Source organism: Arvicola amphibius, chromosome 8 (genome assembly GCF_903992535.2).
Source record: "Arvicola amphibius chromosome 8, mArvAmp1.2, whole genome shotgun sequence".
Taxonomy (NCBI): Eukaryota; Metazoa; Chordata; class Mammalia; order Rodentia; family Cricetidae; genus Arvicola; species Arvicola amphibius.
Genome location: NC_052054.1, coordinates 84,093,602 through 84,120,794, shown reverse-complemented (window position 1 = coordinate 84,120,794; position 27,193 = coordinate 84,093,602). Strand labels below are relative to the sequence as shown.

The 27,193-nt window shown below is 47.2% G+C and overlaps 1 protein-coding gene across 1 annotated transcript; it reads left to right on the top strand.

Annotated features, from left to right (window-relative positions):
- The first annotated feature begins 8,204 nt into the window (after window positions 1-8,204).
- Window positions 8,205-27,193, top strand: Slc7a9 (solute carrier family 7 member 9). Its single transcript, XM_038340072.1, has 13 exons — window positions 8,205-8,243; window positions 8,608-8,719; window positions 11,299-11,446; window positions 11,748-11,990; window positions 12,401-12,526; window positions 12,878-12,977; window positions 13,946-13,990; window positions 14,525-14,648; window positions 15,581-15,684; window positions 22,496-22,592; window positions 23,474-23,623; window positions 25,229-25,403; window positions 27,129-27,193. The coding sequence occupies exons 2-13, from the start codon at window positions 8,633-8,635 to the stop codon at window positions 27,191-27,193; spliced, it is 1,464 nt and encodes a 487-aa protein (XP_038196000.1). The 5' UTR covers window positions 8,205-8,243; window positions 8,608-8,632.

Here is a 27,193-nt window from a genome sequence, read left to right as displayed (position 1 = left end):
ACATTTAGAAAAATAAAACTTTATTAAATCAAAAAAAAATCCTTTATCTATTGACATTTGCCACTGATTATATGCCTTCAGGGCTCCTGTGGCAAGAGGAGCAGCCGCTTCTTTGGATACATGCGCCTGCTACCTCATCCAAGGTTTTGCCCTTCTATCCCTTTTTAGTGAAGCATACCATCTCTAAATTAATGGCACAAGAGACCCTTTACCCCATAAAAGGCAATGCCAAGACAATATTGGCCCATGCTCTCTTTGTGCTCAATTTCCTAACTTTGGACAATCAAGGGCAGTCCGCTGCGGACAGATTGTGACACCCTTCTACCCAATCTACTTATACACAAGCCCTATGGAAGGACCCCCTGTTGGGAGTCTGGGCTGGCCCTGACCCTGTGCTTATTTGGGGAAAAGGCCATGCATGTATTTATGATAACAAGGCTCCTTGAAAGCAACTTAAAAAGTTGCAAACAGATCCTGATGCGAACAGATCTGACATGATAACATCAAGCTGATCTTTACTAACGCAAGGTAAAAAAGCCCTTGCAATGCATTATAAGAAAAACCCGACCTATATATATTTGGGGTCAAGGATATGTTTGTGCCTTGTTTCACAGAAAGAAAATAAAGCTGGACCTGATGATGTCATAGCTGCGGACACCCCATGGAGGAGTTCGAGGAGAGACGAGTTGGAGGAAATCCTCATCCAGTCTTCCCTGCCCCCATGGAGAGAAGTGCCTGATAGCAGGACCTGCTATGCCACTCTACACATCCTGCCTCCAGAGATTCAGCTGAGATAATTGCCAAGGTGTGCTTCAGGTAGCTGAATCCAGCTCACCCCACCCAGGAATCCCACCTGCCCTGAAGCACAAACGCTGAGATGCTTCCAGACCTGAGACGCAGACACAGATGCCCTGCTGAGATGACCTGACCATTGTTGACTACAATTTTCTACAGTTTGAATTCTGTTTGCTTTGGAGCTAAGATGCAGACTAAACATCTGACTGTTTTAATCTTTGGGACACAAAATTCATTTTGATTAAAATCTTAACTCCTCTTCACTTAAGAAGGGGAAAGAGTGGGATTTTAACTGTTGCTCAGAGACTGGAACTGATGGTGTTTTGATATAACAATGTCTGTCATTGTACTCTTACTGGAATTGACCTAATGATATTTGTAACTGCTTTTAGATATTGGGAAAAGTTTGACACACCCTGTAAAAATGTTTGGGTTTAATGCATATGTTAAAAATTTTTAGATTTTGCCACATAAAACCCAGAGATATGTGTGCCTGTCCACGATAGGCATAGACACCAGCAAAAAGGGTGCGAGGCAAAGTACTGCAGGGAGAGGACCATGCATTCTGTCTCTCTACCCTTGTTACAGACTCCAAACCCTTTAGACCTTGGGATCCCTGAAAAAAAATTTTTGGCAAGCAGCACTCGTAATCTTATATTGGAGTAGGCACTTAGGAAGGAGTTTATACCATAGGTCAGACTAAAAGGTGAATACTGGGTTTGGAAGGTACCCTTTCTTCTTGTCCAGAGATGGAGTCATTGGTGTCCAAATTATATCTTTTATACCTTTTGTTTTAGAAGCTCCTCGCAGTCCTTTCATTAATATCCACGCAGAGGCCCAGTGACGGGAATATTGTGGAGCCCTCCCCTGAACAGCACATCATACAGAGGCCGTACAGGCCGGCTCAACATGGCATGATGTCAGGGGATGAGGATTGCCCTCCACATAGCCTAAGACAGGGACCCTGCAGTCAAAGACCTGCTTACTTTGGTCTTGCTAGATACCTTTTTGAGAAGCTTCGAGCATGAGCAACTGATGGCGGGACCGCCCCCAACCTAAGACAGGGCCCTGGGAACCCTATGCCGGGTAATGGGGAGAAAAACCTGGTCCCCACTCGACCTAAGACTAGAGCCCTCATCGCAGGCCATAATTAAGGGCCAAAATAAAAAAATATATAATTAAGACACCCCTCTGTTCCCAGGAGAGGATAGGAGACTCCACTCGAGAGAAGGGTCCTCCTTGCCCCAGTACCTTCTATAGGTCTGACAATGTGGTCAGATTCTGACCAGTGCTCTCCACTTATTAGCTGCCTTCCTTAATAAAAGGAAGGGGGATTTGTCAGGGACCATTTTCCTAAGGATAGATTTGTCAGGGACCATCATCTTTACAGGGATAGCGGAGGTCATTGCCCTAAGGATGTTTACGGAGAACCCACCCCTCATCCCAACTTCTTGAGGACATTCTGTTAACGGAACCCACCCCTTACTCCAATGCTAATGGATCACATCTGTTAACGGAACCCGCCCCTTACTCCAATGTTAATGAATCACATGCTTCGGCTTACACCAGGTGCTGGCTGATGACCTTCATTTACCTTGGCAGAGTTCCTGCCTACCCCTACCTCCACCCCATTCAAGGGTATATAAGCTGTAACTTTCACCCCAATAAATGGAGACCTTGACAATAGAATCTTGCTTGGTCTCCTTCCTCTGCTTCAGCCCATGTCTTGCAGGTTAGCTTCCCTTCAGAGAACCCTGAATAGCTGACCCTGTGGGTTACAACCACAGAACCTTTATCTGCTGCAAACACACTGCGGGGGAGGGGGTGATATTCAAGCTAGCTTGGACTGGTGGGGGAAAATGACCCCAAGCCCTCAGGATAAGGGAATTCTTTTTATTTTTTTATTTTTTTATTTTTTTTTTTTTTTGGTTTTTCGAGACAGGGTTTCTCTGTAGCTTTGGAGCCTGTCCTGGAACTAGCTCTTGTAGACCAGGCTGGTCTCGAACTCACAGAGATCCGCCTGCCTCTGCCTCCCGAGTGCTGGGATTAAAGGCGTGCGCCACCACCGCCCGGCTTTTTATTTTTTTTAAAGGTTTTTCTTTTTTTTTCTTTTTTTTTTTTTAAAGATTTATTTATTTATTATGTATACAACATTCCTTCCATGTATGTTTGTATGCTAGAAAAGGGCACCAGATCTCACTATAGATGGTTGTGAGCCACCATGTGGTTGCTGGGAATTGAACTCAGGACCTCTGGAAGAGCAGTCAGTGCTCTTAACCTCTGAGCCATCTCTCCAGCCCCTTAAAGGTTTTTCAAGACAGGGTTTCTCTGCATCTTTGGAGCCTGTTCTGGAACTGGCTCTTGTAGACCAGGCTAAGAGAATTTTAAAGGGAAAAACTGCAAGCAGGGTTGCACAAACCTTGGCATTTGGATTGGGTAAAAGTAGACAACTTTTGAATTTATTGGTATAGGGGAATTTCAAAACAGTGACTGTCAGCAGACAAGAATTTCAAAACAGCAGTTAATCAGACCCCTACAAGGACATTTGAAGCAAGCAGACGTTGTGTGGACACCCTGGTGACTCACTTTGACCAGGGCTGGCACAGTTTCTTGGGAACATTTATGATTTTTACTGGACTGCATTCATTTTCCTCCTAGTTAGATCCTGTCCAAAATGGAGTTTTCTCAAAATGGAGTTTGTTCTGCTCCTTCAACATCAACCACGGCTGAATATAAAATGAACTAAGCCACATGGTACAGATTTTTTTTAGTACTAATTGATGATTTTACCATAATTTTTATATTTACCCAGTAATTATAATTCATGAAGTGTTGTTTTTCTTCCAAGACTGTCGTTCTTTACATATGTGTGACTGGTCCACATAGGTATATTGTGGTGGCTTGAAAGAAAATGGTCCCCATAGGGGTGGCACTATTAGGAGGTGTGGCCTTGTTGGAGTAGGTATAGCATTCTTGAAGGAAGTATATCATTATGGAGGTGGGTTTTGAGGTCTCCTATGCTCAAGCTTCATCCAATAATACAGTTCACTTCCTGTTGCTAATAGATCAAGAAGTGGAACTCTCAGCTCCTTCTCCAGCACCATTTCTGCCTGCACACTGCCATGTTGATAGTGGATTGAACCACTGAAACCGTAAGTGAACCACCCTAATTGAATGTTTTCCTTTATAAGAGTTGCTGTGGTCACGGTGTCTCTTCATAGCAATAGACATATATTTGTTCAAGATGTATGTGATGGGGTTGGTCATCATGCTGGTACTTGTATGTGGCATATCTGCATGTGGATGGGCCTGCCTAGAGACAGATAGAGGAGTGTTTTCTTGGTTCCTAAGACCTATGGGAATATGTGTCAGCCAGTTATTCGGGCTTGAAAAAAAACTGGGAATGTTTTTGTTTTTAAAAACCAAATCCATATGATTTCAGGTGACATGACCCATATCTGGTTAACTATAATATGGGGTGGAAGTAGATTGAAAACTGGCATCAAAAAGTAATCCCAGACTGGGTGGCAGTGACAAACACCTTTAATCCTTGCACTCAGGAGGAAAAGCAGGCAGATCTCTGTGAGTTCAAGGCCAGCCCTGTAGTAAGGAAGTAGGCTGCTAGTTAGTTCCCAGCTGCTTAGCCCCAAAATAATTACACAGAAACTGTGTTAATTAAAACATTTATTGACCTATTAGCTCTAACTTCTTATTGGCTAACTCTTACACATTAATTTAACCCATTTCTATTAATCTGTGTATTGCCATGTGGCTGTGGCTTCCCGGCTAAAGTTCCAGCGTCTGTCTCCAGCAGGGCTATATGGCTTCTCTTGACTCCACCTCCTTTCTCCCAGGATTGATCTTAGTTTTCCCCACCTACCTCTGTTCCCCTATAGCTCTGCTATAGGCCCAAAGCAGTTCTTTTATTTATCAATGGTAATCACAGCATACAGAGGGAAATCCCACATTACCATAGTTAGGTATTCTTCAAATCCTTCAGAGACCTTCAGAATATGGCATTTAAAATGTTTAAGAATTTAGGACTTTTTATGACAGTGAGATACATCTGCTCCTGGAAGCACCATTTACTTCAAGAGGAAGATGGACATCAAAGAGACTCCTTATGGAGTTGGTTAGCCATTTGGGCAAGAAACTGGTCTTGCTTGGACTGCTTAACGAACTGGATGTGCATAACCCACAGAGAAATGACTGCTGAACTTTGCTAAAGGTGAGACTGTACTTTGGGGTTCCTGCATCATGAAAGGGTCTGTGAGGCATTCCTGGCTTAGGATACAGAAAAAAGTGACTGACAAACTGCCAGTATAGGCAGAACTGTCTTTGAAATTTCCTGCTTCGTGGAAAAGTCTTCTGGATACTATGGGCCTGTAGGCTGAAGATGGATGCCCCAATGGTATAGATGAACTTTGGGTGACTGTCCAGGTAGTGAGATGTCTCTGTCAATTCTAGAGTTTTGGAAGTTGCTTACAATGTACTTCCTGTTTACTTAGGTACTAGTAATAGTCATTCCTGGAGTCTTTGATTGAGTTGAAGAGAATTGATAGTTTATAGTTTTCCTTAGTTATGACAAAAGATAAAGTAGATATTAAAAATATTGTAACTATAATTTTTGCTTGATAACTGTTTTGTTATATGTAATTTTACTATGTTAAAGTTAAAACCTTCCTTTTTATTTAAACAGAAAAGGGGAGGTGATATGGGATTTCCCTCTGTATGCTGTGATTACCATTAGTGAATAAAGAAACTGCATTGTTTGTCAACCTGGAAACAACCTAAATGCCCCTTGACTGAAGAATGGATAAGGAAAATGTGATACATTTACACAATGGAATACTACAGAGTAGAAAAAAAAATCTTGAAATTTGCTGGCAAATGGATGGAGCTAGAAAACATTATTTTGAGTGAGGTAACCCAGACCCAGAAAGACAATTATCATATGTACTCACTCATAAGTGGTTTTTAAACATAAAGCAAAGAAAGCCAGCCTACAGACCACAATCCCAGAGAACCTAGACAATAATGAGGACCCTAAGAGAGACATACATGGATCTAATCTACATGGGAAGTAGAAAAAGACAAGATCTCCTGAGTAAATTGGATGCATGGGGAACATGGGAGAGGGTTGAAGTGGGAATGAGAGGCAGGGAGGGGAGCAGAGAAAAATGTAGAGCTCAATAAAATCAATAAAAAAAAAAAGCTGAGGGCTTAGTCAAGGACTTGGGCAGCTGGCAACTTCTGGGAGGAAGCTGCAATAGTTGCTAAGAATGCAGAACTGGGCTTTTTGGTGCCTTCCCTTTGTTCTGAGCCATGGGGCTTAGAGAGAAAGACGGAAATGGAGCTCTCACAATGGTGCAGGGTTGAACTGGAGAAAGTTGTGTTGAGTTGGAAGTCAGAGAACTTAAGCTGCTTTGCCCCCAGGTGCGAGGGGCTGGGGGAGCAGAAAGCAGGTGGAGCCCGGGACTCTACCAGCTGGCCTAGCCTCATTGCAAGAGCAGATCAGCAAGAAACCCTGTCTCAAAACAAAACAAAACCAAAAATAAAAATAAAAATTCTACAACAAAGTGGGGTCCCAGGGATTGAACTCAAGGTTGTCAGGCTTGGTGGCAAGTGCCCTTCCTTGCCGAGCAACTTGACTCTCCCCACGTGGGGTATGCAAATACCCTCAACAAAACCCCCCAAGGCTGAGGCTGACCTCTGGCCGCACTCTCGTGGTCCACAACGTTCAAGTTTATAACAAAAAGAAATGGAGGGTGAGTAGACAGGGTCGGAGGTAAAAGCCTAAGATTCACTGCACTGGGAAAGGGTAGGGTGACAGGGGGGTACTTCAGAGACAGTGACAAGTGTCTAGAAAGCAGACAGAATTCAGCTGGTGTCCAGCGAAGGGCACAGAAAGAGAAGAAAGTTCAGTTGTTATACTTTGACCTCCAAGGGCCGGCTAGCAGGGAGGGTGCAGACGATTGCATCAAGGGAGGGGCTCGGGGAGTTTAAATTCCCAGCATTTAAAACAGAAAAAAAGAGGGGAAAAAAAAAACAACAAAAACAAACAAACCCTGAACTTCTCAGCCAATTCCCTGGCTCTGGGACAACTAGCATTCCTTGTTCTCCAGAGGACTGAGAAATTCGCCCTCCTCCCGCAGGCTCCTACCCTGCCCTTTGTTCCTATGCCACCCTGGGGGATGCTATCACTTTTAAATGAGGTGCTTTGGGGCTGGAGATAGAGGACCCCTTGCTGGCTCCCGCCTTTCTGATAAAGGCTGCAGCTTTGACTCCAGTGCCTGATGTGAGAGGGGGCGATTGAGGATGATTGTGGTGGGGACCAATTGCCAAGAGTCCCTTTGAACCCAGCCGGGGAGCCTCTGGCTCCTCCCACTCAGATCTGAGGTAAAGGACTGGACCCTAGAGCCTCCTGTTGCTGGTTCTCTCTGGGTCTCAATTTCCCCACTGGGGGGAAGCGAAGACAGAACAGATGTCATCCCTGTGCTCTGTTTTCCCCTCTACGGCCCAGCGACTGAGTCCTGGCTCCTTGGACAGCATGTGATGGGAATGTGAGAGCACTTGGCTAGAGTCCTGGAGGAAATGGAGCACCCTGTGTGAATCCTCTGCTTTGATGGAAAGGCCTCACCCAAGGAAAGACCTCAGCCAACCTCCTGCCTGCTCCCTCTGGGGCACCTGGACTCCCTGAAGGAAATTCCTGGCTGAGGAAGAAAAACAACTGGGAAGTGAAGTTACACACTCAGCACTCCAGTGAGATAGTGAGAGGCTGGTTCCAAAGTTTGTCCGTCATGATTTCCCAGAATGATCCCCGTTCCTGCAGACAGTGCTCCTCATAGAAAGTCGCTGATCTGGAGACATCCATTCATTTACAAAAACGATCTAGGCACAGATAATCAAAATCGAAAAATTTCTGGGAGAAGCTGGGCTGGTCTGGCCCTTTTCTGGGTGTACAGTGGTATCTGTCTATGTTTTGTTGCTTGGAAGGAAAAAAGGGGGGCAGAGGTGGGTGTTTAATAATTACCTTTGTTGACCTCTGTACCTTCTGGCTTCCTCCACGCCTGGGCACAAGACATGGCCTTCCTGGGGTTCATCCTTGCAGTTGCAGGCTGGGTGGTGGTCAGCTGAGCGAGCATCGTCAAGGTAAGACCCTCATGGTGGGAAGGCCCACTTCTGCCTGGCCTGGGGCCTAGGTGGAAATGGGATGTAGAGAGATTTAGAGAGGGTACCACCATCACTTAGCTGTACCTTGAGCCTGTTTACTCCAGCAAACCCTTCAGGCCTTAGTACATTTCAATGTGTTTCCATTTTAGGTTTATTTTATTTAACATTATTTCTTTTTCTTTTTTGACAGTCTTTCTATGTATCCCAGGCTGACTTGACTCGCTAGGTAGCCCAGGCTGGCCTTGAACTTTACATCCCCAGTGCTGGGAGAACAGGTGTGTGCTGTTATGTATGTAAGGTGCAACAATCTCTTTTTAGTTTTGAAAAATAGTGACCCAGGGTCATAGATGTAAAGTGTGTTTTAAATGTGCTGGGGCAGGGAGGAGGACACAAAGTAACATTGGAAGGGACACGGGAGCCTGGATGGCATTCCTGTCTGCCTTTTCTCCTGGAGTGCAGCAGAGTGTCCTCAGGGGACCAAGGCCTGAGCTCTCCCCCAGGGAACAGCTCCTTACTTTTGGAGCTGGTGGCAGCCACCTCCATGCGCAAGCTTGAGAGAGATCTTGAGGAAGCCCCTTTGTATGTTGTATTTGTGTATTGTTCTGATGACTGGGGTTTAGGCCGATGCTCTCTCTCTAGGCGCTGGAACTAGCAGTGGGGAACGATGGAGGAGACAAACTTGAGGAGACGGAGAGAGGACGAGAAATCCATCCAGAGCAATGAACCCAAGACCACAAGTCTCCAGAAAGAGGTGGGAAGCGGCGGGGCTAGGGTTGACCAACAGTGCTGGGCAGTATTGGCTCCACTGGCACAGGACAGGATTGCTTGTTTACTGAACCATGGCCCTTCGCTATGTAGCTCTGGCCTGGAGCTAAAGATCCTTAGCCTCCGCCTTCTAAGTATCGGGATGACAGGCTGTGATGGTTTTCTTTTTCAGTCTGTGTCAGATCATCTTGGAGCTGTAAGCTACAGGGCAGTTATGAGTCACCATGTACCCACATGGTGAATAGAACTTTGGTCCTCTGCAAAAGCAGTACCCACCGATCTTAACTGCAGACCCAACCCTCTAGCACCCTGGCTGACTTTTATAAAATACATTAAAAAGGAACACTTATCTGGACTTGCCTTACCTGATCTGGCACACTCACCAGTGAATTTAGCAACCCCTTTTGAAGTTTGTGTATACATACTTGAAGTCCCTGTATGTGTTTCTATGTCAGTAATCTATCTATCGTGAGGGCCCTGGAAGCCTGTAAACCCATGGTGTTTTTAAAAAGGGTTAGAGAGGCTGCTGATGGCTGGCTCGGCTAGGACTCTAGCCTCTTCACAACAGCTGGTCCTCTTCTGTCCCTGCTGTGGTGCTGGGGATGCTGAACCACCAGCGTCCTTGTTGCCATGGCATCAAAGAGCCCAAGCTAGCAGCAAGGAGCTAAGGGATGGGACCGCTGCATGCCCTGAGGTGTTGCCTGGCTGGGCTGAAGGGAGGGGGTTCCAGGGTAAGAGTGGAGGTAGATTTCAACTGGACGCACCTCTCTGTGCCTGTCCCAGGTCCGTAGGCAGAGCAAGAGCCAGACCAGAAGGGCCAAGAGGCTGTCAGGCTCATGGATGAGGAACCAGAGCCCCAGAGATAGGCTCTGAGCTCCAGACAGCTCCATGGGCGACATGGGAGGACTGAGGTCTGAGTGGGACCACTGGGACCCATTGTCTGACGAGTGGAGGAACTGGAGAGAGATGCTGGGAAGCTTTGTGGCCTGATGGGGAATAATCCCTTCCAACCATGGGTCAGTATGGAGTCTTTGTCCCCAGCAGTCAGGCCTTGGGCAGTGACACTGTCCTCTCCGTCAGAGTCCTGATTCTAGCAGTTTCTTCTTGGGACCTTGGGACCCTGGTGCTGCCCCATACAGGTTACTGGTCCCGAATTTGGACACTTCTTCTGCAGGAGGAAGGTTCTGGAGGCCTCCAGATGACATGACCCAAGCCCGAACCCTGGGCAGGGAGGGGCCTCAAGGAAGGAAAGGAAGCCCAGGCAGCCTTGCCCAGCCTAAAGCTGGGGGGAAGCTGGTCTTGCTCCCCACATTTTCCATGTGTGTTTGCAAAGCCCTGGGCAGAGGTATTAAGTACAGACCTGAGCCAGCTTTTTCTTTCTTTTGTAGGAAAGCTCCAATCTCACAGCGTAGGCAAGGATGCCCGTAGGCAAGGATGCCCGTGAGCTCCTGATCCTCCTGCCTGAGCCCTCTGGTTGCCTTCCACACCTGTTTTGTTTTTCCTTAGAAAGCTCAGGCACCTGCAGCACTCACCACAGAAACTCTGTCACTGTCACAGTGGGCTCCCTGCTGTTGAGCTGGAGCTTCTGGCCAGCACACTGAGTCCTTGAATCTTGTCTGGATGGTGGAAAACTCTCTCTCTCTCTTTCTCTCATAGGTGGAGTTTTTTTTTTCTTTCTTGACTGTCGGCTCCCAAATAACCGCAAAACCACACAGAGACTTATTATTATAAATGCTCGGCTGATAGCTTATGCTTGTTACTAACTAGCTCTTACAACATAAATTAACCTATATTTCTTATCTGTACTCTTTCCCAATAGCTATGGAGCCAGTCCTGGAACTCACTCTGTAGACCAGACTGGCTTCGAACTCACAAAGATCCGCCTGTCTCTGCCTCCCGAGTGCTGGGATTAAAGGCGTGCGCCACCACCGCCTGGCTTACCTTTTTTTTTTGTTTACATAGCAAGTTCATCTTGCATCTCTCTGCTTCTGTTCGTGACTCTTGATCCCCGAGTTCTTCCCCACTCTCTCTTTTTGTCTGCAAGTCCTGCCCATCCTCTGTCAGTCATCTCTTTTATTAACCAATGAGAGTAATACATATTTACAGCCTACAAAGATTGCTCCATGGCACTCTCTTTTTTAAAGAGAGTGTCAGTATGCAGCCTAGGCTGGCCTCAGCTTCCCAGGGATTCTCCATGTCCCTTGTCATGCCCATGAAGAACTCTTTTCTGCTGCTCTGACCGACAGAGGCATTTTCTACAGGCCGTTTCTGAAAGCCTGTTCACTAAATCAGTGGTTTACATGGAAAGAAGCCTTGCCTTCGGCCTCTGGGCCTCAGTTCTCCTACCGGTGAAATGGGTGTGATAGGGATTAGTCAAAACATGTGGCAGTTCTGAGGTCTCCGTGTCAGGAAAGGGCTCTGATGGTCTTATAGCAGCACAGAGTGGACGCGCCTGGGACATGAGTCAGTTTGGCTCGTTCTGGCCACCCTGGAGCTTGGGGGACCACCACTTCTGGTCCCGCGAACTCCTTGCTGATAGAATTAGCTCCGTCCTTGCACACGCAGGTGGGCCTCATCAGTGGCATCTGCATCATTGTGGGCACCATCATCGGCTCCGGGATCTTCATCTCTCCCAAGTCTGTGCTGGCCAACACAGAATCTGTGGGGCCCTGTCTCATCATATGGGCAGCCTGTGGAATCCTGGCTACTCTGGGTAAGGGAGGTGACTCCCTAGTGACCCCTCGCCTTCCAGTGTGGAGACAAGCCACACAAGCACAGGGTCTCTTTCTGTAGCCCGGGCGGGTCTCCAACTTTCTGTCTTCCTGAGTGTTGGGGTACCACCATTCCCAACTGGGTGTCTCCCAATGGGTGTGTGGTAAATAAGGGCGAATCTGGCTGTGATTAAAGGTCCAGCAGCCGGAACTGGGCGATTCAGAACGTGAGCCCTCAAAGGAGGAAGGCTGTGGATAGGCTGAAGCTTCACCAGGGATGGGGTCCCTTCTTCTGTGTTCCAGGTGCTCTGTGCTTTGCAGAGCTCGGCACAATGATCACCAAGTCGGGGGGTGAGTACCCTTACCTGATGGAGGCCTTTGGCCCCATCCCCGCCTACCTTTTCTCCTGGACCAGCCTGATCGTCATGAAGCCCTCCTCCTTCGCCATCATTTGCCTCAGCTTCTCGGAGTATGTGTGTGCAGCTTTTTACTCAGGCTGCAACCCTCCTAATGTGGTCGTGAAACTCCTGGCTGCTGCCGCCATTAGTGAGTACCCAGCCTCAGGCCCCAGAAGGCAGGGAAGGTGCATGGTTGGTGTTCTGGTACTCTGACCTTGGCCTCCCACACTTCCCCAGAGAGAGCACAGTAAGGGTCCTGGTGAAGTGGGCCAGGGTTGTTCTTCTGGCAGTGTGTTGAGGCAAAACCCCAGGCCTGTGGCAGTGCAATGAGGGGCTTCCTTGTTCAGGGCCTGGCTGCTTCCCCTTCACAGTCTGAGACTGGGCAGGATTTCAAGGATCAGCACTGTGAGCTCTTTAAAGGTGCTGAGGCAAGCTTGTTTAGTTCTGTTCCCCTCATTAAGGATGTGAGGTGGACGGGGGTGGAGGACTAGAAAAGAGATTTCCAGGACCTTGGGAAAACCACGGCTATAGAATGTTACCCCGCTTGGGCCTTCCCAGTGCTCATCACTACAGTGAACGCGCTGAGCGTGCGGCTTGGGAGCTATGTCCAGAACTTCTTCACGGCAGCCAAGCTGGTAATCGTCGCCATCATCATCATCAGCGGACTGGTCTTCCTGGCCCAAGGTGAGCTGCAGCAGGATTGGATGGCAGGCTCCAGCTGGTGTGGGACTTCTTGTCTTCTGCAGCAGTCTTGCCTGTGCGCACGTGTGTTTTATGTATTTGTGCCTGTTTGTTGGTTTTTATTTGTTTATTTTTGATACAGCAACTCACTATACAGCCCAGGCTTGTCTCTAACTGGAGATGATCCAGTTAGATCATCAGTGTGCTGAGTGCTGGGACGACAGACAGACTTAGAGTTTCGGTTCCTTTAATGGGCTGGGGTCACAAGTCATACATAACCCTCTGGCAGAGAAGGGGCTAAAGCCAGCATCTGGCCAGCTGACATTCACTCTTCGTTATCTGACTTAATTTCAGGAAGCACGAAGAACTTTCAGAATTCTTTTGAGGGTGCGCAGAACTCTGTGGGCGCCATCAGCCTGGCATTTTACAATGGACTCTGGGCCTATGATGGGTGGTAAGCTCTTCTGTCTATGAGTGGGGTCTTTAGGGTGTCTTCATCTGAGCTCCTACAGAAAACAAAGATGGCACCCTTAACGTCACCTTCATGGTTCCTTTGTGTGAAGTGCCCAGACCCTTATCTTCCCATGTCCCTCCTACTCTGTGGATGAGTCATGGGGTTCAGACCTTTGCCCCTTTCCTAGCCTGGAACTGTGAAGGGGTAGTTGGGGAGGCCTTGTTTAGAGTCTGCACCAGGAGAACCCATCTGAGCCCAAGAGAGGCACTGCAAACACCAGAAGGATGATGCCTGCCAGCCTCTAGGCTGCAGCATGGCCAGGTTGATGCTGCCCCCATCCCCACCCCTGTGCCATGGGTATAGGCTTCATCCTTCTTTCAAACTCTTTCCATCTTTTCAAAGTATCCTGAATATTTTTGAAAGTTCACAGGATTTCCACAGAGGGCAAAGACCTAGCACCTGACAGACACCTGGCGCTTGACAGTTGTGAGGTCTGTCACCACCGGGACCTGTGGTGTAGAGGTCCCCCTGTGTTGGTCTAGGGAAGCTCTCTGTGGTCTCTTTATTCAGTACTTACCACTCCTTGCATTATTTTTATTTTGTTCTATTTTTAATGTTGGGGATGGGACCCAGGGTTTTGCACAGGCTAGGAAAGCATTCCTTTTTATTTATTTATTTTTAAGTCTTTTGAGACAGGTTTTTTTCTGTGTAGCTTTGGAGCCGGTCCCGGAACTCGCTCTGTAGATCAGGCTGGCCTTGAACCCACAGAGATCCACCCACCTCTGGCTCCCGAGTGCTGGGATTAAAGGCGTGCGCTACCATTGCCCAGTGCTTGGAAAACATTCCATCTATGAGCCATCCCCTGCCTCTCTCTGGGGGATTCTAGGTAGACACCCTTATGCTGAATTATGCCTTTAGCTCCTACAGTAGAAATCTTAAAATGAGTCAACCCTTTCTTCTTTGTCCAGGAATCAACTCAACTATATAACCGAGGAGCTTAGAAACCCTTACAGGTAAGAGCATGGCATGGGGCAGGGGTTTATGCTCCTACGGAGTGTTTCTCCCCTGTGGGGCACTGGGTGGCGCTGCAGCATCCTTCCACTGCTCCGCTATTTCCTGTTCCTCTTCCACCCCCACCCCATGGGCATGGAACCCAGGGCCTTGAGCACGCTGGGCAAGTGCCCTCCACTGGGCCACGGACCCGGCCCTGGGTAAACCAAGGTCCCCTGTGTGCTCGTCATCCCCATCGGTTTGTCTTTGCTGGGCAGTGGCATGGCTGGTAACTGGAAGGAAGAACACTGACTTCCTTTATCTCTGCCTTACTTTGCTGGAAACCACTCAGTTCTCCAGCCCTGGGGAAATGACTCTTGTCTTTGCTGGGGCCACTTTATCACAGATCCCCTGCCTGGTAGCCCCAAGAAGGGCATCTGGGACCCCAGTGCAGCACAGAGCAGAAGCAGGGCTGCCTGCAGGGAGGAGATGTCCATCTCAGCACTTTAACAGGATGCTCTGGGGTGACTCTGGACTCGTGTCTTTGTCCCTCTCAGAAACCTGCCCATGGCCATTGTCATTGGCATTCCTCTGGTGACAGTGTGTTATATCCTCATGAATATTTCCTACTTCACGGTGATGACTCCAACAGAGCTCCTGCAGTCCCAGGCTGTGGCTGTGGTAAGTCGCTAAGGCTGTGACCTTTAGAAGGAGGGGGACTCAGAGAGCAGGAAGGCTGGGTACATAGCTAGGCTGGGGGCCAAAAGTAGTAAGACAGCATGCAGTGGGCTGTGGCTCCCGGGTCCTTAGCCTCCCTCCCAGGCCCTCAGGGCTGAGGGCCCTGAGCCGGAGTCCACAGAGGAAGGAGAAGGGCACAAGTGAGCTGAAGGAGGTGATTTTAGTGACGGGATTGAAGCAGAGTAAGGGCACCAGGGCACCGAGGATGGTAGAAAAGTCCATGAACCCTGAGGCTGGTGGTTAAAAAGCAAGTCATGACCCAGTGAGGGGGATCAAGGAGTAAGAAGTAAAGTAAAACAAAGTAGAGCCAGGAAGTGAGGTAATTAAGTCAAGGTGTGGCCAGGAAGTGAGGTAATTAAGGTGAGGTAGATCCAGGAAGTGAGGTAGCTAAGGTGAGGTAGATCCAGGAAGTGAGGTAACTAAGGTGAGGTAGATCCAGGAAGTGAGGTAACTGAGGTTGAGGGAGATCCAGGAAGTGAGGTACTAAAGGTGAGGTAGATCCAGGAAGTGAGGTACTACTGAGGTTAGGTAGGATCCAGGAACGTGAGGTAGCTAAGGTGAGGTAGGGTCACGAAGTGAGTAAGGTAAGCCAGGGCCAAGAAATACCATAAATGAGAAGCTATGTTCAGGAGGTGAGGTAAGAGGAGGTGGAGCTTGAAAATGAGGTGACCGAGATGAGGTAGGGCCAGGAAATGACTGAGAATGATGGCAGGGGTGGACCAGAGTCCTGTCACCAAGAGACTGGGTGGCTCTGAAGGCTTCTCCCTCGTCTCCAGCAGAGGGCCCCAAAGGCTGTGCACGGTGACACAGTGACATAACATGGGGACGCGGGTGCCCAGGGGGAGCTCTCAGGATTGCACTCTGCTTTGCTCCAGACCTTCGGCGACCGCGTTCTCTATCCCGCATCCTGGGTGGTCCCCCTGTTCGTGGCCTTTTCAACCATTGGTGCTGCTAATGGAACCTGCTTTACAGCAGGCAGGTAGGAAACCCATCTTGTCACTCTCTCGGGGTGGGTGGGGAACAACCAAGCCAGTAAGGGACCCCCTGCATCAGGAGGGCTCTGCCACATGAAACCCCACTGGGGCTGAGCCCAGAGCATGCTGGGTGTATGTGTACAAACTCTGAAGAACAGACAAGGGGTTGCGGCTTGAACCTCAAAGTAAAGTAGCCAAGGGTGGACAGCCTTGGGCCTGGCTCGTGCAGTCCGGTGCGCCTGGGCTCTAAACCGGGGAATGCCGCCCCGTTAGGGCCAGGCAGAGGGAAGGGTCACCAGATGAACAGGCTTAGCTTCCGTGCGGCGCTCTGTAGAATGTTCTCCCCGGATGGTCCTTCCTGAACATTCTGTCATGCTAGCACACGCACAAACTTGACGGAGAACTGACAGGCTTTCCTGCGAATGGCCAGCTGTTGCCGCTGTAGGCCGCGTCAGTCTCTGTTACAGCTGAACTCTCTGAAGCTCTGGGCAGCTGTGGGTCAGCGCCATGGACAGGTGTCGTCAGCCACTCCAGTTCTCACGGTGCGGACAGTTAACAGCTGTGCTGTTTCTCTTTGTGAGGCACATGCTTTAACAAAGCCTCTGTGTAGCCGGATGCGTGACGGAAGGTGGGGGTGAGGACGCGAGCTGAATTATCTCAGCTAACTCTAAAAGACTTCAGTTATTATCTTATTGTAAGGGGGAAAACTCCCGGAACAGAGTAGAGAGTCCAACCGCAAGGTGTGTAAATCGCGGGAACAAGAGCAAGTGAGCTTGGCAGAGGGCCGTGGTTTTCCTCTGTGGTACCTTACGCGCAAAAGGCCACACCCTAGTCGTGGTCCAAGCCTCTTGAAAGGTCATTGGCTGACGAGGTTTCTCCATCACCTTCCCCTTTTGTTCTAAATAAAGAACAATTCATAAACAATTTAAGTAAACTTGGATGGGCCAAGTACGGACTTGTTCTATGAACACTGCTGAGGGAACATTCTGGACACTTCTTTGCTCAGGGTAGTTGCTCTGAATGAATAGATTTCCAAGTGGTGTTGCCAAATATCAACGTTAGAAATGAATACACCCAAAAATAATTCTTCTGCTAAAGCCATAGTGAAGTGTGTATAGGTCCTGGCCCCAACTTTTCCCAAAGCATTCTGGGCTCAGGCCATGGATCAATGGTGTGCCGCTTGCTGAGCATGCTCCAGGTCCTTTGTTCCATCTCTAGCAAGGAAAGAAGGGAGTGAGGAAGGGGAGGGAGACACAAAGGACAAGAAAAGCATGCTTTGCTGATAAATGTAAGTTTTGCTTTCTAATTAGCAAATAACATCATGTGTTTCTGAGCTACAATGTGATGTTTCGATACCTGTGTGTATTGTAGAATGAGCACATTAACCTATCCATCGTCCCCATGCTTAGCGTGTGTTTCTGGTGAGAATATTTCACATAAATTCTTAGCAGTTTTGAAATACTCATCAATTAAACAGCAGTAGTCATATATGTAGACATATCTTTGCAGTTGGAGTTAAGAGTCCTTTGGGTTTCTTCTACCCATGAGCATTAAGCTGGACTAGATGAACGATCTGGTTTGGGTTTTCTGAGGAGCCTCATGCTGATTTTTTTAGTTTACAATCCCACTGACAGTGACTAAGGGTCCTCTTTCCTGCACACACCTTTGCCAGCACTTGTTGACATTAGTTTTCTAGATAGATAGTTGACATTTTGACTAGGGTGAACAGAATCTCAAAATAATTTCCAGAGGCTAAAGATGTGGAACACTTTTTTCCATATTAAAACTTGAAATTGTTTTATCACTTATTTGTGTATATGCATGTGTGTCTATGAGTGTGCAAGTGCTATAATGCCCACGTAGAGGTCAGTGTATACCAGGGGCCACCCGGCAGTAGACAGGTCCAGGAGAGGGGGTAAGGAGTCAGCAAGAGAAAGATGAGCCAGGCATGATGGTTGGGAGAATTTGCAGCCTGACTGACTAGCAGCCAGACTGTTTATTTATATAGAATTCAATAAGCAGGGATAGATTCATGTTGTTACAAAGCATAGGTCATATCATTTTTTGTTTTGGACACGTGTTTCACTTCCTCTTGCATATCTTTTGGTCATAATTGATAAACTGACAGAATAGAGTTATCTTTTTTCTTTTTTTGAGACAGGGTTTCTCTGTGTAGCTCTGGCTGTCCTAGAACTTGCTCTGTAGATCAGACTGGCTTTGAATTCACTATGTAGACAAGGCTGACATCAAACTCAAGAGATCCACCTGCCTCCACCCTCTAGTGCTGGGATTAAAGGTGTGTATCACCACCACCCAGACAGTTATCTTTTAAATAATTTTCCCTAAGTTTAGTCATCATTTATAATCACTTTTAATCATTAACCCCATAGCCCAATCTTTAAGAATCTAGAGGCATATGACAGCTTGCTCTGTTCTCAGACGAGGAGTTTTTGTGGCCTCAAGGATGCTAGACCAAAAGAAAATCTCCAAGCCAGCCGGGTAGATTGCCATGTCCCAAGCTGTGTATGGTTAACTCTTTTTTTGTTGTTGTTGTTTTTGTTTTTTTGGTTTTTTGAGACACCTTTTTTCTGTGTAATAGTCCTGGCTGTCCTGGAACTCACTTTATAGACCAGGCTGGCCTTGAACTCACTGAGATCCACCTGCCTCTGCCTCCCAAGTGCTGGGATTAATGAACCATTACCACCTGGCCAGTATTATTAATTCTTAGCGGTCAGAGTGCCCAAGAAAAATTTTCAGGTCGGAGATGCTACAGTTATTATTCAAATTCTGGCATATCTACATCCTATATCTTCATAGAATTTGTATGTCTAATCCTGGCCTCCTTTTGTTCTTTGGTCAAAAGACATCACAGGGCTTCTGCATGAGCTAACTTTTTTAAGAAGGGAGGTCCTGACATCTCACGTTCTTATCATCTTTCTGCAGCATCTTTTGCACATAAATATGAGTCTCTGTGTAGGGCAGAGGTAACTCCAGCTAATCTATGTTGCTGTAGATGTCATGTGGTCGCCTGAGTGTATAGTGGGAAGTTCATGTGTCTGTGTATATTCTATGCTTTTTTTTCTTGCTGTTGATTTATGGGCTTCCTTAATCAGTGTTAAGTGACCTCCTAATTTTAGTTTGAAGACTATTTTGTTATATATTAGAACAGCAACACCTGCTTATTGCCCATGCCATTTGCTTAAAAATACCATTTTTCTATGGTGTCTTTTCTGGTGAGATGGATTTCTCAGAGGCAACAGTTGAATAAGGCCCACTTTTGTTTAATTATTTGAGTCAGGGTCTCTCCACATTGCCTGCTGTCTTGGAACTCACAGCACCTGCCTCTGCCTGAGTTAACGGCATGCACCAGCATGTCCAGCATGATCCCCTTCTGAGTCAATCTGCTAGCCTGTGTGTTTTAAGTCAGAAAATTAAGACCATATATATTGTTATTGAAATGTGTGCATTGGTACCTGTCATTTTCTGATTTTGGAGTGTTTGAGGTTTTCCTAGTTTTATTATTCTAGCATAGATTATTCTTTCCCGTAGCCTCATGGATGCTGCCATTTTCCACTTCCTTCTGAAAGATTCCTTCAAGTATCTTTTTTCCCTCTTTGTTTTGTTTTTTTGTTTTTCGAGTCAGGGTTTCTCTGTGTTAACTGTCCTGGAACTAGCTCTTGTAGACCAGGCTGGCCTCGAACTCGTAGAAATCCACCTGCTTCTGCCTCCCCGAGTGCTAGGATTAAAAGGCATGTGCCACCACCGGCCCAGCTTATTCAAGTATCTTACTAGAGTCAGTTTAGTGGTAATGAATTCCTTTAAACTGTTTTTATCGGAAGTTTTTCTTCTCCTATTATATACCTTTGCTGGCATGTAGTCATGTGGGCATGAGAAGTCTCTCATTTCAAGACTCTTTGCTTTATAAAATTACTGTAATGGGTCTTGAGGGTGGGTGCACACATCTCACACACACGGGGGGGGGGGGGGCGGAGGAGAGTGTTTGGAAGTTAGTTCTGTCCATGTGGTTTCCGTGGCCCAAATTCTGGTTGACAGGCTTGGAAGCAGGGTCCTTTGCCCACTCCTCCTGACTTTTAAAATTGCTGTTGAGAAACCTCCTATGGTTTTGATGGGTCTCCTGTGATAGAGGAATTGGTGCTTCTCTTTTGCCTCTTTCAATGCACACGGGGAGACTGACGTCTTGTGAACACTAAGTCTTCTAACTCATGGGCACAGACTGCGAACCCCCTCAGGTTTTTTGAGTTTTCAGTATATAGTTCTTGAGCATCTTTCGTTGTATTTGTTCCAAAGCACTGCTTATTTCATGCTAGCTTGTCATGTAGATTTTAAATATTTCCAATAGTTTCTTGGCAGTGTAAATAAGTACAAATATTCTGAGAGTCTTACTTTGTAGCCCAAGCTGACCTGACACTATTTAGATCAGGATAGCCTCTCTCAGAGATCCGCCTACATCTGCCCTCCTGCCCAGTGCTGGAATTAAAGGTGTACACCACCACACCTAGTTCACAGATAAAAATCTGACATCTGTATCATAAGTTCCCTCAGACTTTGCTTTTGTAATTTTACAACATGTGGTAAACATAGTCATGCAGGCATCATCCATAACCCAGTTCTACCATACATCCAACGTCCCTAGGCGTTTCCTTCTACTTGATCTGTTATTCCTTCCATCTGCCCCCTTGGGTAGACTGCTCCTGCTTCAATAGCTGTGCTTGTTCTGTATCTTTCATCTAAATGATGTTTGCAGCTGATTCTTTCAAGATAGCATGTGATTGAGTCCATCCAAACTGCAGTGTATCAGTGCATTTCTTTCCCTGAGGGATAGCATGCCACTGTATGGTAAACAATGCTTATCACCAGTTGAACTTTGTGTTATTTTTATTTTGAGCTTTAAGCTTAATATTGTTATGAAATTAATCTGTTTTTTCATGTATGTATTTTTTATGTGGAGCATATTTTCATCTTGGATAAATTCCTAGGAATAAAATTGCTAGCTTACACAATAACTTGAATTTTTATCTATTTTATTTTTTGGTTTTCTGAGACAGGGTTTCTCTGCGAAGTCCTGGCTGCCTGGGAACTTGCTCTGTAGATCAGGCTGGCCTTGAACTACCCTGGTTTTCTGCTGGAAGGATTTTTCTAAGCGAAAGTTGCTGAGCGTTGTTCTAACAATCTAAACAAACTTTTATATTTTTGCTTAACATGAAACCTACAAGTGTATCTAGATTGTAGAAACTCCAAGTATCAGCTGACACTAAATTTTAAGTCCTTCTCCAGTGTGTATTTGGGAGAGGAAGTGGGTCCCACGTTTATGATGCTAAAGCTGCAGTACTGGTGGGATGTGGCTCAGCGGCAGAACTGTGCTCAGCCTGTGCCCGGGCCTGATTTCATCCCCGAACAATAATGAAAAAGGACCAGTCTATCAAATAAGACCTGTCTGATTTCTTTAGTTGCTTACAAAATTATGAAAATTATGTTGTAGACATTTCCCTTAAGAAAAGACTTAATGGAACATGTGCCCTTACGCAGCCAGTGCCTCTCCTGAAATCATGGCTCTTTCAGAGAGGCTGCCAAGGTGTTCTGGGAGATGTCTTTGGCCTATGTAATTTTACTACACTGTAGCTAGAAACTGTAGTCTTTATTGATAAGTATTTTTTGAAAAATCCTCGGTTTTGTCGTTTCTCTGCCAATGGAATCAAACCAAATCCAGGTCAAATTAATAAGACCAGGTTTTAATAAACATAACAGTGCAACTCCCGGGTGACTATGGAAAGGCAGGAGAGAAATTACCTAGCAGGTCTAGGATTGGCCTTAAATACCCTGTAGGATGGCGTCTGAGAAGCTCCAAGGGAGGAGCTGACCCTTGGCAGGCTTTCTCTGGGGCAGGGTCTGCAATGGAGGAGCGGGGCCTGGTTCTAGCGGAACATCTGGGCGGAGTTTGGCCTGGGTTAAGAGGCTAGAGCAGAGCTTCCAACTAAACGTTACTGACATAAATACTTGAGAAATATTTTGTTTAGATTTTATGGTCAATTTTATGTGCTATGGTTAGTATGTGCATGTGAGTGGGATAACCACAGAAGCCAGAGGCATCAAGACCCCTGAGCTGGAGTTACAGGCATTTGTGACCTGCCCAGCATACATACTGGCAATTCAGTGGGTCCTATTGCAAGAGGAGCAATGCACCTTTACTGAGCCATCTTTATAGCCTCCATCTTATTCTGCGAGAGCATATGGGGTGCCAAAGGTGTCAGATTCCCTTGAACTAGAGTCACAGACAATTAGGAGTCACCTGCCATGGACTGGAAACTGAGCTCGGGTCCTCTGGAAGATCAGCAAGTGCTCTCGAGTTCTGAGCATGGTAATGTTCTTACATATTTTAGAGCTTTCATCTATCTCTGCGTCACATTTTAAACAGTCTGTTTGCTGGATGAGGAGGAATTTGGGAAAGGGGTCTGTCACTTGTGTCTGTTCAGGCCCCTAGTGTCCTTTAGAACACGGAGAGCCCCAGGGACGAGGGTTGTGTTTGCTTCCTTGCCCCGACTGGGTTCCACACCCTGGACCAGCTTATGCTTTTTTTTCTTCTTGCAATAAACTTTGGGAGTCGGGCAAGTATCTTACTCATAAACCATGCCCCCTCCCCGCCCTAATGACTTCCACAGAGCTAGGATGAGCTCCTCACAGTGCAGTAGCCACCATACCCTGCAGCCCCTTCTGGAGGACACGCTAGCACGTCCTCGCCAGCGACCTCAGAGGTGACCTCGGAGGTGCGTCCTCAGTGTTCCCGCGTTGTTCTTTCAGACTCATCTACGTGGCAGGCCGAGAGGGCCACATGCTCAAAGTGCTCTCGTACGTCAGCGTCAAGCGCCTCACACCCGCCCCTGCCCTCATATTTTATGTAAGTATGAGCGCTGCCTGACGACACCAGCTGGAGCCGCAGCAGCCGCGGCTTTAAAGCAGGCCGCCATCTCTCTCTGGAGTGGAAGAGTAGACCTGCGCTCTCGAGCCCAGGCCTTTCTGAGTGAGCCAGGCTCCCTCATTCCCCGAGACAACCCAGAATCTTCCAAGCTTATGCACTCTGCTTCTTACATGTATGGACTTACCTGTTCTGAGGCATGCGATATGAAGGCCTATAGCATCAGGGTGGGCAATAAGGCATGTCCTGGCAGCTAATGGCCTGACTTCAGCCTGTTAACTTGGCTGTGGTTTCTTAGGCTTAGGGCCAAAGGACTACAGTGATATCCATTTCCCCACTCTGAAGATGAGCAAACTGTCCCAGAAACTGGCATCCCAGGCTACAAATGCAGTCCCAACTGGACCTGAGTTTCACCAGGTGACAACCTGTAGTGAAAACTCTCCCCAAGTCAAGTCAGCCTTATAAAACTGGTGCACAAAGTGTGTGTAGAGTTTGTTGTTCTTCTTAACATCATGACTTTAGGTCAGACATGGTGGTCCATATCCTCAATCCCAGCACTCAGGAGGCTGAGGTGGGAAGATCACAAGTTCCAGGCTAGCTTGGGCTGTAGAGACTGTGTGTATACATGTGCATGCACGCACATGCATGCGAGTGTACACATGGAAGGGCGCAACTTTATAGACTCAAAAGGTGTCCAAGCTCTTCTTGTAGAGCCTTGAGAACAACACAGTCAGGCTGAGCCAGCCTGGTGGGAGGCAGAGGCAGGCGCCACATAGTGGAAGCTGTTGCTTCTGTCTTCTGTGAGGACAAGGACAATGTCTGTTTACACCGAGGACCTAGAATGTCACTCTTCTTTCTACTAGGGCATCATAGCCATTATTTACATCATCCCCGGTGACATCAACTCCCTAGTCAATTATTTCAGTTTTGCTGCATGGCTGTTTTATGGGATGACAATTCTAGGACTCGTGGTGATGAGATTCACAAGGAAAGACCTAGAAAGGCCCATCAAGGTAAGTCTGTGTTTGAATGTCACAGCAGCTTCGGTTTCTGGGGGAAAAAATGGGAGGCAGTCATTTCTGATGCCATCCTGCCTGCTCTGCTCTTGAGCCTCCTTCTGCTCATTTCAAAGGACAGCTTATGGTCCACACAGCTGCTGGTGAACTCACGCATCAGGCTGCAGGGAGGATCTGCATCCCACCTCTACCCGGTTCTGACATGCTTACACAATGATGGGGACTTTGGAAACCGACCTTCCTACAACCTCAGCACTCAGTAACAGAGGAGGAAAGACTGCTACAAGCTTAGGCCAGCAAGGGATACATCTTTCATATGAGACCTTGTCTTGGGGTGAAGGGAGTCATGACAGGGGAGAGGGAGAAGTATCAGGTATCTTAGTAAGATTTCTATTGCTGTGAAGAAAAACACTGTGACCATGGCAACTGTTATAAAGGAAAAACATTCAATTGAGTTGGTGGCTTACAGTTTCAGAGGTTCAGTTCATTATCACCATGGCGGGGAGCTATGAGTGCGGCAGGTGTTGGAGCTCAGAGTCTACAACTTGATCCAAAGCAAACAGGATGTTTCTGCCTCACTGGGTGTGGCTTGAGCATATCTGAGACCTTAAAAACCATCTCTACAGCACACACTTCCTCTAAACAAGGTCACAGCTCCCGAATCGTGTCATTCCCTTTGGGGAGCAATTTTCTTTCAAAACAACTCAAAACAGCACTTATGACAAAGATGAGGGGGGCTGGAGAGATGGCTCAGAGGTTAAGAGCATTGCCTGCTCTTCTAAAGGTCCTGAGTTCAATTCCCAGCAACCACATGGTGGCTCAAACCATCTGTAATGGGGTCTGGTGCCCTCTTCTGGCCTGCAGGCATACACACAGACAGAATATTGTATACATAATAAATAAATAAATAAACAAATAGATAAATTTTAAAAAAAATGAAAAAAAGACAATGCGTTGCTAAAAGCCAGAAATGACAACTGAGTTAATAGCTAGGAAACCTACTCACCGATTTCCCAGCAACGGTGTTCACAAAGCTGCAGGAGAAACAGAATCAAACACACTAACAGGTGACGTGAAAACACCTCCTTCAGCCTGTATCAGGTTCAGATCCATACTAAGAATATAAACTGAGGTCTGATCTGAAGACTAAAGAGAAGTGGTAAGCAGCCTGGGTCCAAAGCTTAGACTCACATCAGGCTCTGAACATCTAAGAGGCATGTGGACGGTCAGGTGTGTGTTCCTTCCTTCACCGTCAATCACCTGTTTTCAGGAAATGAGAGTTAACCTGTGGAGGAAAATATCCCCCAAAGCTACAGCCAGACACTGCATGCTGTCAGTCATCCAGTTTCTCCAAGACAAGAGAGGCAAAGGGAGGGAGGAAATATGGAAGTTGAAAGCAGGAAGCCTTAATCTGCTAGAGGTGCACACTTTCTTTGTAGTTCAGATGAAACATCTGCTCTTTTAGATTCTAGCAGAGACAAGCCAGCGTTGGGAGGGGTGAAAAGATGGGCAAAGGTGCTGAGCTCAGTCCACACGTGTGGTTTCTCAGTTTCAAAGGGAACGAGGGCCGTGCGGCTGACATGCTGATGCTCTTGCTTGCAGGTGCCCATTGTCATCCCTATCTTGGTGATTCTTGTCTCCATTTTTTTGGTGTTGGCCCCGATCATCAGTAAGCCAGCCTGGGAGTATCTCTACTGTGTACTGTTCATACTGAGTGGACTCATATTCTACTTCCTGTTTGTTCACTACAAGTTCGGATGGGCCCAGAGAATCTCCAGTAAGTGCCGACAGAAGGTCTGGAAGCCAAGTGCCTCTGGCTTTCACTTCCAGCACAGCACTCCTTCAGCACTGCACTGCCCAGTGTCACCTTCTGGGCCCACATTTGGTGTCCCTCTTTCCCCTCTATACTACAAGGAGGAGGGGAAAGTACCATTTTATTTTGTATTGCAAAGTACACACTAGCTGATAACAATTTACCATTAGGACGCCCTGAGGGCATAGCTCAGCAGCATCTGCAGCATCTCATCAGATGGGCTCTCTCAGGAAGACCAGCTTCTGTTGTTTTGAGGCAGGATCCCAGTGTAGCCCTGGTCACTGCTTTCTTTTGAGAGACCCATGGCAGACATCTAAGAGGCTCAGTAACAGCCCAAAGACATCCCAAAGTTATAGCTAGAAAAATGGGACAAGGGCCTGAGTCCCCCTACACTGAGGCCACAGGTGTGTTCTGCTGTCCTGATTCTCAGCTGTTTGGATAAGTGTTTTGTTTTTTGCAGACAGGGTTTCCCTATGTACCCCTGGCTGTCCTGAAACTCATTTTGTAGACCAGGCTGACCTCGAACTCACAGATAGCCACTTGCCTCTGCTTCGGAGGTGATGGGATTAAAGGAGTGTACCACCACACCCAGCTGGAGTGCTTTAAAAAGCTAGTTGTAAGCCAGGCAGTGGTGGACGGCTTTAATCCCAGCACTTGGGAGGCAGAAGTAGGTGATCTCTGTGAGTTCCAGGACAGGCTTGAAAGCTACAGAGAAACCCTGTCTCAGAAACCAAAAAGAAAAACAAAAAAGAAAGAAAAAAGCTATTTGGCTAGTTGCATTAGCTCCCTCATTTCTAGATGGAAAGTTGGTGCCAGGCAGCACGAACAGCCTGAATTGTACCTGGTTTTGGGTTGGCTGGTACCCCAACTCTAGGTCTTCCTGCCTCAGCCTCACTAGTTCTGGGGTTCCAGGTGTCACGAACTCAGCTGTGCCTTTCCGGTAAAGTCTCACTGTATCACATCCAGTGCTTTTTTGCCATAAACAGATTACGTAACAAGAAACTCCACTTACCAAAGTCAGCTGGGAAAGCTGGCACCTCACTTACCTCTCAGCGATACAAGAATTAAGGAGGAAAATTAATTTCCTATTGACCAAACTATGGTGATCTCCTTCCTGACTCACTAGCCCCAAACCTCTTCAAAGAGAGTAAAGGCTGCAGGAAGCTGCGGACGCCAGAGTGCATCCGGACAGGATAACTGGCAACCTAGGGAGCCAAGCTGCTCCTCTAGGAACTGTTAGGGTTCGACGGCAAACACCTATAACCACGGCTCTCAGGAGGCTGCACCGGGGCACCATGCCTGGGCTACACAGCAAGACCCTGTCTCCAACAAAGCACAAAACCCACTGAAGTGGCTTAAGCTGGTGAAAGTAAAGCAAAACAATTTGTATTTTAAACAAAATGTAGTCCTGGTTACCTCAGATTCATTAGAGCTTAGCTGCAAGCACGCAACTGCGTCTTGTTCTCCCTGCAGTGTGAATTGTCAGGGAGAAAATAAAACTGCGAGTTCCTACTTCTTGGTGGGGAAATAACCAACCTGAAAGCTGATGCAGTGAGTGGGGAGGTTCCGACCCTCAGTTGTCCCTCAGGGCAGGCTCTCAGGAGACGGAAGGCACATCACCAGAGTCAGAAAAGGGAAGCCTGTGACCACACTGTTCTAACTGCATTTTTGCCTTGGCTTCTGTTCCAGGGCCGGTCACCAAGCACCTGCAGTTGCTGATGGAAGTTGTCCCACCAGAGAAGGACCCGGAGTAA